Source organism: Podarcis bocagei, assembly GCF_964188305.1.
Source record: "Podarcis bocagei genome assembly, chromosome: 1".
Classification (NCBI taxonomy): Eukaryota; Metazoa; Chordata; class Lepidosauria; order Squamata; family Lacertidae; genus Podarcis; species Podarcis bocagei.
The window spans coordinates 20,762,339-20,775,444 of NC_138125.1; the positions used below are offsets into that span (position 1 = coordinate 20,762,339).

The 13,106-nt window shown below is 44.0% G+C and overlaps 1 protein-coding gene across 4 annotated transcripts in view; it reads right to left on the minus strand.

Annotated features, from left to right (window-relative positions):
* The window catches only part of PAPOLA (poly(A) polymerase alpha), a 53,042-nt gene that overhangs the window by 33,291 nt on the left and 6,645 nt on the right, over window positions 1–13,106 (minus strand). For all 4 annotated transcript variants that reach the window (XR_014007733.1, XM_081192295.1, XM_081192294.1 and 1 more), the window contains exons 2-3: window positions 3,424–3,597; window positions 191–257 (exon numbers count right to left, since the gene is read on the minus strand). Coding sequence is in view for 3 of the 4 variants with exons in the window: in XM_081192295.1 (XP_081048421.1) it covers window positions 191–257; window positions 3,424–3,597 (241 nt within the window). In the remaining variant the exon portion in view is untranslated. The remainder of the gene's footprint in view (window positions 1–190; window positions 258–3,423; window positions 3,598–13,106) is intronic.

The following is a 13,106-nucleotide window of genomic DNA, read 5'->3' on the forward strand; positions in this document are numbered from 1 at the left end:
TAAACATCATATTTGGCTGCTTAACAGCTAAGTATCGATGTATGCAAGACTGTGTTAAAGGATCGCAAATAAAATAATCTTTCTCCCACTGATGTCAATTGCTAAATGCCAAAGGCAGTGGCTTTAACATTCTGCTGCAGCTAAAGATACAAGTCTTAATGTACATCTACATGAATAAAGAAATTCATACCTTAATTTCACTGATTTCCCGTATCCATTCCTTTACTAGGTTATTTAGTTTCCCCAAAATTAGAATTCTGTTGATGGAACACATTAATAAATTACACACAATGAAGAAATTGGGTTAAGGCACTTAAAACATCCTATCACAGAAAAGAGAACTAAGAGTGTAGCAGAGGAGCTGGAGAATGTTTCAAGTAATTTGTCAAAGCTAGTCCAGAAATTATTGATTTTATTTAATTTATACCCCACCATTTCTCAAAGGAATAGGGTGAGGCATACATGATCACATATATTCCTCACAGCAGCTGCCCAACAAGGATGGCAACCAGAAAAAAATGGCCTAACCTGCTCTTGTGCCTTTCACAGCAGCTTGAGCTGCAGAAACCCACCAGTGAAGCTTTCCAAGAAATGGAGATAACCACCAGCAACTAACAGATGCAGAACAAACTGAGTTAAAGACACAATAACAGGGGCCTTTGGGCACTGCACTTGCAAAGCAGATTAGCTGAGATAAGTGGCCCAAGGTCAACAAAAGTGTGTCATAGTTGAGCTAGTATTTGAACCAGGTCTTTCAAAACTTTATCAATTAAACCAAAATAAAAAAATTCCTTCCAGTAGCACCTTAAAGACCAACTAAGTTAGTTCTTGGTATGAGCTTTCGTGTGCATGCACACTTCTTCAGATACACTGAAACAGAAGTTGCCAGATCCTTCTATATAGTGAGAAGGTGGGGAGGGGTGTTACTCAGAAGGGTGGTGGGAATGGGAGATAGGCAGATAGCTGAGAGAGCCTCTTGACGACTCTTAACGACTGTAATAGGTCTTACAGGAAAAGGCAAGGGGTGGGAAGGTGAGAAATGGTTTAGTTATGTATAGTGAGATAAGAATCCAATGTCTTTGTTCAGCCCAGGTCTTTTCATGGTTTTAAGTTTGGTAATGAGTTGTAATTCAGCAGCTTCTCTTTCCAGTCTATTTCTGAAATTCCTTTGTAGTAAAACAGCTACTTTGAGATCTTGTATAGAATGTCCTGGGAGATTGAAGTGTTCTCCTACTGGTTTCTCTGTTCTGTGATTCTTGATGTCAGATTTATGTCCGTTTATTCTTTGGCGTAAGGTTTGGCCTGTTTGTCCAATATAGAGAGCTGAAGGACACTGTTGGCATTTGATGGCATACACAATGTTAGACGATGAGCAATTAAATAGTCCCGAGATGGTATGTGTGATGTTGTTGGGGCCAGTAATGGTGTTGTCCGGGTGTATGTGGCAGCAAAGTTGGCATCTGGGTTTATTGCAGGCTCTGGTGCCAGTGTCTGTGTTAGGTCTGGTTGTAGTATTATTGTGGGTTAGGAGTTGTTTAAGATTGGGTGGCTGTCTGTAGGCAATGAAAGGTCTTCCTCCCAGAGCTCTCACCTTCCCACCCCTTGCCTTTTCCTGTAAGACCTATTACAGTCGTTAAGAGTCGTCAAGAGGCTCTCTCAGCTATCTGCCTATCTCCCATTCCCACCACCCTTCTGAGTAACACCCCTCCCCACCTTCTCACTATATAGAAGGATCTGGCAACTTCTGTTTCAGTGTATCTGAAGAAGTGTGCATGCACACGAAAGCTCATACCAAGAACTAACTTAGTTGGTCTTTAAGGTGCTACTGGAAGGAATTTTTTTATTTTGACTATGGCAGACCAACACGGCTACCTATCTACTACTGGAATCAATTAAACCACTATTTCAAATTATAATTTAATAGATATTTGGAGGAAAGTATTTTCATCCGTGGAATATTTGGCACCTACTTTTATAGCTGGGTTCCATGCACTAATCCAAGAAGCTAAAGGCCTTGCCTACACAAGCTTAGTGGTTAGAGTAAGCTACAATACTGGCCAAATAGTATTTGGAAGACAAGGGTTCCAAATTACTAAGGCTTCCTTGTCTCCCCCACCATATTCTGGCAGAGTGGGCAGGCGGGGGACGACGATGCAGACGGGACATACCTGATATGGTCTGTTCACAAAATAATGCCTTCCTTCAAACATTAAGCAGCAAAATTCAGAACCATATACAGCTCAAAGTCTTGCAGTATTTTATCTTTACTATAAAGATAAAACACCTGTCTGGAATTTTGATACTCAGCATTTCCCCAATTTTGTAAATGCTGCTGAGTGAGAAGAGCATACAAGAACCCCCAAACCAAAATTACTGGATACAGTTAAGGTTTCATTTATAAAATTTCACGCAACTGCATCATTTTTTAATGCTCTATTCTTTCCCATTCCCAAGTCAATAGTTGTCTATTATTTCTTTTACTAGTAAACTCAGGTGGTTAGAATTGTAGAATTGTTAACGCTGTTAGAATTGTAACTAAAATGTGACACTGAGAAACAAGAGGGAAATAAAAGCACACTTGAGTATTTGAGACTTTCGGAAGTACAATATATATGGGGGGAAATGACAGGGCCACCCTTTTTCAACAACCCAATGAGGACTAAACATGCTGTCATCACAGAATGTAGAGTGTCTGAGGGAAATTAAACATGGAACAGTAAATGGGAGGGAGAGAGGGGGGGCATGTGGAGAAGAAAGGTGGAATGTCCTTGGCTTAGGGGTAATGGTTGACTGGAACTCAGAACAGGAGCACTGCTTTCAGGAGGGACGATATGCTGCATCATTCTGTTGCAGTCCCACTTGTTGAAAATATTATGTACTACTATTTCTATGATACCTTCTCACACAAATATTTGTGAGTACAAATCCCCCCTCCGTTTTGTTCGTGCCTTAGGGATTTCCACAGGAAGGAAAGGGAGGTTCCAAGCAATAAGTAAAACTAAAACATTTCAGGAGTGGTTTACAAAAATTAATGCAATTCCCACTTCACACTGCATATATCTTAGAATAGATTATTGTGTTATTGACACATTGCTGACACAGAAGGTAATCATGTCATTCACCTGTGCTATGCAATTCCTGGATGTTATCAGCATGACATGGGAGTTGGCTGTGCAGAAACAACTATGCTGCAACAATAACCCATCAATGAACACTAGACATTCCAGAAACTTTGATTCATGCACAAATTAAAAGACACACTTTAATGGAATATCGAGCTATTGTTCAAAATTGTATAGCATTTCTATTACTGGGACCTGAAATAATTTTAAGATCTATTTTCAATGTTTTGTGATTCCATAACCCCAGTATGGATTGTCACCTCTCCACAGTATATTATATATCAATAAATGTCTTATTTACCTGCGTTGCAGTTCCTCCTCCTCTTCGAAGACACCAAAGGGTTTTAGGGTTTCAATTAATTTCTGAGTAAGAACACAGTCAATCTCCTTGGGGGCAGCTAAACTGATAGGTGAGGTAATGCCATAATGCTTCTGTGGTTGCTGTGTCTGTTGTGATCCCTGGGTTGTAACTGGACTAATAAAGGTAAGTAAGACAAAATTAAGAGAGATGCAACATCAACAAATCCATTCACTGCAGTAAAAAATACAAAAAAATCAAACTGTTTACTTGGGCACATGTTCGGCTGTTTCTATACAATAAAAACATAGTTACTTAAATTGGTTTAACAACCTCTTAACAATATTCAACAACTCTGCTTTGTTCATAATCAGGGTAGTTAAAATATGGTAAATAAGCAAACCTTCCAGATTAGTGAACACAGTACAAGAGTGCGGTCCTTTATATTGAGCTCTTTGATGACTATATGGAATTAAACTGACCTACTTTGTACAGCCCCTTCATGGATCACTGCCTTGCCGTGGCGAAGGGGCTTGAAGAACTCAGAGAAGCTATGAACTATGCCGAGCAGGGCACCCAAGATGAACAGGTCATAGTGGAGAGTTTGACCAAACGTGATCCACCTGGAGGAGGAACCGGCAAGCCACTCCAGTACCCCTGCCAAGAAAACTCCATGGACAAAGACAACAGGCATATAAAAGTTATGATGCTGGAAGATGAGCCCCTCAGGTCGGAAGGCGTCCAACATGCTACTGGGGAAGAGCGGAGGACAAGTACAAGTAGATCCAGAGCTGATGAAGCGGCTGGGCTAAAGCCGAAAGGACGCTCAGTTGCGGATATGCCTGGAAGCGAAAGGAAAGTCCAATGCTGTAAAGAAAAATATTGCATAGGAACCTGGAATGTAAGAACCATGAACCTGGGTAAGTTGGATGTGGTCAAAAATGAGATGGCAAGAATAAATATTGACATCCTGGGCATCAGTGAACTAAAATGGACGGGAATGGGTGAATTCAGTTCGGATGACCATCATATCTACTACTGTGGGCAAGAAACCCGCAAAAGAAATGGAGTGGCCCTCATAGTCAACAAAAGAGTGGCGAAAGCTGTACTGGGATGCAGTCTCAAAAATGATAGAATGATCTCGATACGAATCCAAGGCAGACCTTTTAACATCACAGTAATCCAAGTTTATGCACCAACTACTGGTGCTGAAGAAACTGAAATCGACCAATTCTATGAAGACTTACAAGACCTTATAGAAGTGACACCAAAGAAGGATGTTCTGCTCATTATAGGGGATTGGAATGCTAAAGTAGGGAATCAAGAGATAAAAGGAACAACTGGCAAGTTTGGCCTTGGAGATCAAAACGAAGCAGGGCAAAGGCTAATAGAGTTCTGTCAAGAGAACAAGCTGGTCATCACAAACACGCTTTTCCAACAACACAAGAGACGACTCTACATGTGGACATCACCAGATGGGCAGCATCGAAATCAGATTGATTATATTCTCTGCAGCCAAAGATGGAGAAGCTCTATACAGTCAGCAAAAACAAGACCTGGAGCTGACTGTGGCTCAGATCATCAGCTTCTTATAGCAAAATTCAAGCTTAAACTGAAGAAAGTAGGAAAAACCACTGGGCCGGTAAGATACAATCTAAATCAAATCCCTTATGAATACACAGTGGAAGTGAGAAACAGGTTTAAGGATTTAGATTTGCTGGACAGAGTGCCTGAAGAACTATGGATGGAGGCTCGCAACATTATACAGGAGGCAGCAACTAAAACCATCCCAATGAAAAGGAAAAAGTGGCTGTCCAATGAGGCCTTACAAATAGCGGGGGAGAGAAGGCAAGCAAAATGCGAGGGAGATAGAGAAAGATACAGGAAATTGAATGCAGATTTCCAAAAAATAGCAAGGAAAGACAAGAAGATCTTCTTTAACGAGAAATGCAAAGAAATAGAGGAAAACAACAGAATGGGAAGAACCAAAGATCTGTTCAAGAAAATTGGAGATATGAAAGGGACATTTCGTTCAAAGATTACCATAATAAAGGACAAAAGTGGTAAGGACCTAACAGAAGCAGAAGACCATCAATAAGAGATGGCAAGAATACACAGAGGAATTATACCAGAAAGATATGGATGTCTCGTACACCCCAGGTAGTGTGGTTGCTGACCTTGAGCCAGACATCCTGGAGAGTGAAGTCAAATGGGCCTTAGAAAGCACTGCAAATAACAAGGCCAGTGGAAGTGATGGTATTCCAGCTGAACTATTTAAAATTTTAAAAGATGATGCTGTTAAGGTGCTACACTCAATATGCCAGCAAGTTTGGAAAACTCAGCAGTGGCCAGAGGATTGGAGAAGATCAGTCTACATCCCAATCCCAAAGAAGGGCAGTGCCAAAGAATGCTCCAACTACCGCACAATTGCACTCATTTCACACACTAGCAAGGTTATGCTTAAAATTCTACAAAATTCTACTGCTCAAGCAGTATGTGGACCAAGAACTCCTAGAAGTGCAAGCTGGATTTAGAAGAGGCAGAGGAACCAGAGACCAGATTGCAAACATGTGCTGGATTATGGAGAAAGCTAGAGAGTTCCAGAAAGACATCTACTTCTGCTTCATTGATTATGCAAAAGCCTTTGACTGTGTCGACCACAGCAAACTATGGCAAGTTCTTAAAGAAATGGGAGTGCCTGATCACCTCATCTGTCTCCTGAGAAATCTCTATGTGGGACAAGAAGCTACAGTTAGAACTGGATATGGAACAACTGATTGGTTCAAAATTGGATTTACGACAAGGCTGTATTTTGTCTCCTTGCTTATTTAATTTATATGCAGAATTCATCATGCGAAAGGCTGGGCTGGATGAATCCCTAGCCGGAATTAAGATTGCTGGAAGAAATATCAACAACCTCAGATATGCAGATGACACAACCTTGATGGCAGAAAGCGAGGAGGAATTAAAGAACCTTTTATTGAGGGTGAAAGAGGAGAGAGCAAAATATGGTCTGAAGCTCAACATCAAAAAAACTAGGATCATGGCCACTGGTCCCATCACCTCCTGGCAAATAGAAGGGGAAGAAATGGAGGCAGTGAGAGATTTTACTTTCTTGGGCTCCATGATCACTGCAGATGGTGACAGCAGCCACGAAATTAAGAGACGCCTGCTTCTTGGGAGGAAAGCAATGACAAACCTAGGCATCTTAAAAAGTAGAGACATCACCTTGCCAACAAAGGTCCGTATAGTAAAAGCTATGGTTTTCCCAGCAGTGATGTATGGAAGTGAGAGCTGGACCATAAAGAAGGCTGACCGCCGAAGAATTGATGCTTTTGAATTATGGTGCTGGATGAGACTCTTGAGAGTCCCATGGACTGCAAGAAGATCAAACCTATCCATTCTGAAGGAAATCAGCCCTGAGTGCTCACTGGAAGGACAGATCGTGCAGCTGAGGCTCCAATACTTGGGCCACCTCATGAGAAGAGAAGACTCCCTGGAAAAGACCCTGATGTTGGGAAAGATGGAGGGCACAAGGAGAAGGGGACGACAGAGGACGAGATGGTTGGATAGTGTCTTCGAAGCTACTAGCATGAGTTTGACCAAACTGCGGGAGGCAGTGGAAGACAGAAGTGCCTGGCGTGCTCTGGTCCATGGGGTCACGAAGAGTCGGACACGACTAAATGACAACAACAACTTTGTACAGTGACTGCAGACTCAGGCATACAGTACCACTGCATGTTGTATGCATTTCACTCATGCAATTTCAACCATATGTAATTGAAGGTCATCTGGTTGAAATTCTGTAAGTTAAATGCAAACAAGACAGAGAGCTTAAAAGCACTTTCTGTGTCATTTCCACTTGGGGGACAAGGCCCTTTCTGTGTTCACACAGAGATGGTTTCAAGGAGGCAGTTTGAGTACACCCATTTTTGTGTATACACGTCAGCCCCAGAACATAACCCCTGTGTAAGTTGTGATCACACTGTAACTGCAAACAGTTTAGAAAAACATGAAGCCTTAGAACATCAGAGTACCAAGATGGATCAGGCCAATGGCCCATGTAGTCCAGCATCCTGTTCTCACAGTGGCCAACCTGATGCCTGTGGGAAACCTGCAAGCAGGAACTGAATACAAGAACACTTTCCCCATCTTAGTTTCCAGCAACTGGTACTCAGCCTATCTAGTCCTGAATCCTGGTTCCCCAGAGATCACCCATATGCCTTGTCTACAAACAGAACACAAGGGCAGTAATCCTCTCCTGCACTGCTCCCCAAAAACTGGTATTAGGAGGCATGCTTCCTCTGAACCTGGAGGTAGTAGTTAACTCTCATGGCGGGATGAGCGGGAGAATTTGGAAGTAGTAGGAGGGAAAATAAGAATATTCGATAGGAGGAAAAGGAAAAGGGAAGTAGATAAAATATTAACATTTACGGGGTCCATCTGGGTATGGGAGAAGCGGAGAAGGGAGCTTTTTCCTGGCCTCTCTCCCCTTACCAAAATGTGGTATTATGATAAAATGGCCCTGTTAAGGGAGCTTATCCCAAAGGAGGTAGGGGATAAATTAAAGGAGATCACAACTGAGGAGATGGAGGAAAAGAAGGAAAAGAAGGTACGATGGAACAGGATTGTGGTACTTGGAATAAGATTCATTGGTTACGGAAAAGACAAATTTCCTCTCTGCTAAAGGAAGATGTTAAAAAATGCGGAAAAGGAATTATTACACCCTTTGAAGAATTAGTGAAAGGATATAGGACAGATAGGGCTAGAATAGTTTCAAAATTTTATAACGTGTTATTAGACAAAGAGAAAGGAAAGTTTGAAATAATATTGGAAACTAGATATTCAGGAACAGATTTTAGATGAAGATTGGGAAAGAATCTTTCGGCAACCACCCTTTGTTGCAACCTCTAGGATAATCCAGGAACAAGGGTTGAAGTTGGTACAAAAATGGTATTACACACCTGTAAGGTTATATCATATTACAAAATCTGGAAGTAAGAATTGTTGGAGGAAATGTGGAGTGATGTGAACGTACAGTCATATGTGGTAGAACTGTCCACTAGTTAATGAATTCTGGAAAGATTGGTATAGAAATATCGGGAATTGTGGGTAGGAAGGTGGAAATATTTAAATTAATGGTTCTTATTAGCCTGAGAAGCACCGAGTTAGAAACAAAAGAGGAATGTAAATGGGTAATAGTGGGTAACTGGAAAAATGCAGAAGAGCTAGGGGTGAACCAATGGAGGAAAAAAATGAAAAAAATATTATAATCTTAGAATATCTAACTGTGAAGATACATAAAATGAAAGGGTTTAAGGGCAGTGAGAAGGAGTCGTCAGTGATGTGTACTATTTGCAGTGGCGGGCAGGTTGTAGAGTGATTTATGGCGGTGACCCCCCCAAGCTCTACAACTTTGGACAATCCCCCCTTTTTTTGTAGTCCAAAAGAAAAAAAAATAGGGTTATACATGGGGACATGTTATACAAGAAAAAATACGGTACTTTTGTATGTCCCACTTCTCTCACCAGTCAGTCATTGGATGAACCAGCGTTTACTGAGGAAGAAAATTCTAGTATCAACTGCTCTGTGGGAAATATTGTAGGTAAAAGAGGAAGGCAGCTGAAGACTATCTTAAGGCATGACACAAGATGGGACTTTTGCTCCACTACTCACAGGACCATGCACTTCAACTGCCCTGTGATAGATACCAGTGGAGAGGCAAAGACGACTGAGCTCAAGGTAGCTTAGCTATGAACCGCCCTCTCACCTTTACACATATACAGCTAGTCTACCTGCCCTGTGAGAAAGATTCCGACAACTTTTTAAATGCAGATATTGCTTTCTGTGATTTCTAAAAAGGTACTTTAATGTAACTTACAAGTCACCTTAGAAGGATCTGTATCTTAAAAGGCAACATGTAACGAATTGTAATGAATACTCTACCCACTTTCTCCATTCCATACATAATTCTATAAATCTCAATCATATTCCCACTTTCTCAAAAGTATTAAGTCCCATAGGTTAGTTGCTCCACTCTGCTGATAACTTTGTCTGCCCCTTTCAACACCTTCTTGAAATGTGGCAACCGGAACTGTACACAGTATTCCAAACATGCTTACACTATAATTTTGTATAAAGGCATACATATGTGTTGTAATTTCCATCCCTTTCTCAATGATCCCTAGCAGACAATATTTTCAATAATTCAACTGAAAGAAAAACACTTGAAGAGAAAGTTAGCACACATCACTTAAGGTTACTAGGATAAACCCCCATCTGCAAACTTTCTGAAGAAAACCATATACAGTCATACCTCAGGTTACAGATGCTTCAGGTTGCGTTTTTTCGGGTTACGGAGCGCCGAAACCCAGAAGTACTGGAACGGGTTACTTCCGGGTTTTGGCAGTTGTGCATTCGCAAAAGTGCCGAATCGCAACCCACGTGTGAGCAGACGCGCACGGATCACGTTAGCAATCCAAGCGTCCACTGTAGATAATAGTCAGTGCAACTGTAATAATGGGCTCAGCTGAAACAGGCTTCAGGAATAATCACTCCTTGCTTTCTTCTCCTTTCCTCTCTTCTTAACAGAGATTTCCCATCACTATTTCTAACAACACTGGATCCCAGCGTAGGCAACGCAAGCTCATTTTATTTCTATTCTAGAATAGCTGAGATTTTCATTGTTTCTATATTTATATCATTTATAAAGGTGTTAGTGCTAAAGTAGGGACTATTTACTTATCTAGATACATCCAGCTCAAATCAACATCTCTGCAGCACTCTTGCCAAGCAGCCAGAGTCTAAGTGAAATCACATATATTGGGAGGACCCTGGAGAGTCCTAGTGGCCTGCAAAGAGACCTACCCCAGAGCCCAAGTGGCAGTGGGGCTTGCTGAGGCTGCTCAGCCTCCCTGCCTAATAGCTGATGTGTGGGGTAGAGGAGCAGTTGCTGCTTCCTTGTGCGTCAGCTGAGCAGCCTCAACAATGCTCTGGCTCACACAGAGGTTCTCTTCAGGTTCTGAGGAGGATCACCTCACAAGCCAGGACTCCTCTCCAGGGTGCTCTCCATTTCTACGTTCCACTTTCGAGTTCCAGGCACCATGTGTGTATGTGCGGTCACACACAAACAGGCTGTGCATAAATGGGGAGTTGCCTGTACTTGTTTTTGCTTCAAGGGACTAATATGGCCTCACCTCTGGAAAGCATTATCTAAAGTTCTTCGCTACCATATCCTGAATTACCAACATTGATGCTCCATATGAATACTGGAAGCTGCCTTATACAGAGACAGATCATTGGTCTATCTAGCTCAGTACTGTCTACAATGACCCCTACCAGCTCCCAGGTTTTCAAACTGAGGGCTCTAAGCTCTTTCTGGAAGTGCTGGTGATTGAACCTGGGACCTCCTGCATGCAAGGCTATGACCCTTCTTCAGTCATCATTATCAGTGTAGTGTTAACACAAGAAAAGTATCACAGCAAACCAATGTATTCCGCAGTTGATAGGCCATTAAAAATAAAAACAATCTGGACATCAGGCCATAATGAGGAGTATTAGCTATGTGATCAAACCAAACATACCAACACACAGTTGACTAATTTTTACTCAGAGTAAACCCACTGAAACTTAGTCCTGGTGATTCATTTCAGATGGTGACCTCTTTAGTAAATATTGGACATTTAGTACTTTCATTATGATTACATTTTTTTTGAATGTCAGTTATCCAGATTAGCCATGGTAAATGCCAAACCATCAGGGATCACTAATACTGGCTAACCATTTTAATGCTCAAAGACCTCTACTGAATACATAACAATCCACAGCCAGTTTAACCTAGAAGTACCGTATTTTTCGCCCTATAAGACACACTTTTTCCCCTCCAAAAATGAAGGGGAAATCTGGGTGCGTCCTATGGGGCGAATGCAAGCTTTTGCTGAAGCTTGGAGAGCGAGAGGGGTCGGTGCGCACCGACCCCCCTCGCTCTCCAGGCTTCAGGAAGACATCCGCAGCGTGAGGAGCCCTACAGGAGTTCCCCGCAGGGCTCCCCACGCTGCGGATAGCAGCCTGCCGCCCAGCGGGCAGGGCGCCCTGAAACAGAGCGCCCCTCGCGCCGGGCAGACATCCGCAGCGTGGGGAACCTTGCAGGAGTTCCCCGCAGGGCTCCCCACGCTGCAGGTAGCAGCCTGCCGCCCAGCGCGAGGGGCGCCCTGAAGCAGAGCGCCCCTCGCGCCGGGCAGACACCCGCAGCGTGGGGAGCCCTGCAGGAGTTCCCCGCAAGGCTCCCCACGCTGCGGATAGCAGCCTGCTGCCCAGCGCGAGGGGCGCCCTGAAGCAGAGCGCCCCCCGCGCCCGGCAGACATCCGCAGCGTGGGGAGCCTTGCAGGAGTTCCCCGCAGGGCTCCCCACGCTGCGGATAGCAGCCTGCCGCCCGGCGGGCAGGGAACCCTGATGCAGAGCGCCCCTCGCGCCGGGCAGACATGGGCCAGCCCCACAAGCTCGGGGGACAGCAGGGAGGCGCAGCGCCGCCACCCCGCTGTTCCCCGACCTGGTTCGGTTTCCCCGACCTGCTTTTGGGGGGGAAATAAAGGGGAAAAAATTTCCTTTATTTTCCCCCCAAAAAACTAGGTGCATCCTATGGGACGGAGCGTCCTATGGGACGAAAAATACGGTACATCCTACTGACTTCAATGAGATTTGCTCACCAGTAACTGTGTTCAGGATTGCAGCCTTAGATCCATTATTTCAATGTAAAAGTTTTTTTTGGAATCAAATCCTTTTTCTGCATTGCAACTCAATATAGTTCTGCATTTACCATATCTTTTTTCTCTATAGTCTCTACCACAAGTTAATGATCGTGCCGGGTGCGGGAGGCTTGGGGGCGGCAGCGGACTGCTTGCGCGCACCGAGAAGCTTGGGGCGGGCTGAGCTCAGCACGCCCCAAGCTTCTGCATGCCGGCAAGCAGTCCGCTGCCGCCCCAAGCCTCGCGCACCCAGCGGGACCTCCTGCCGGGTGCGCGAGGCTTGCAGACACTCACCCGAAGCAGGGGGAGCCCTCCAGAGGGCTCCCCGTGCTTCGGGCGACAGGCTGCCACCCCAAGCCTCGCGCACCCGGTCGGACCTCCTGCCGGGCGCGCGAGGCTTGCAGGCATTCGCCCCATAAGACGCACCCCGATTTCCCCTTCATTTTTGGAGGGGAAAAGGTGCGTCTTATGGGGCGAAAAATACGGTAAATTATGGGCTACTGCATATAATACCGTATTTTTCGCTCTATAACACGCACCTGACCATAACACGCACATCGTTTTTAGAGGAGGAAAACAAGGGAAAAAATATTCTGAATGAAACAGTGGACGTATCATTTTTGTGCTTCATGCTGTGGCCACAGACATGTGATCTGATGGTGAATTTGGGGTGACCCAATGCAAAAATCCTGAGAATCCCTGTGGATCCATGCTTTGTAACCACGTTTTTGCACCACTGCAGCCCCAGGCAACAGTGGGTGCGTGATTTTTTTTGGGGGGGACAGGCTGTAGCCATGGACATGCTATGTGCTCTGATGGTGAATTTTGGCTGACCCAATGCAAAGATCCTGAGGATCCATGTGGACCCATACTTTTTAACCACGTTTTTGCACCATTGCAGCCCCAGGCAACAGTGGGTGCGTGATTTTTTTTTGGGGGGGG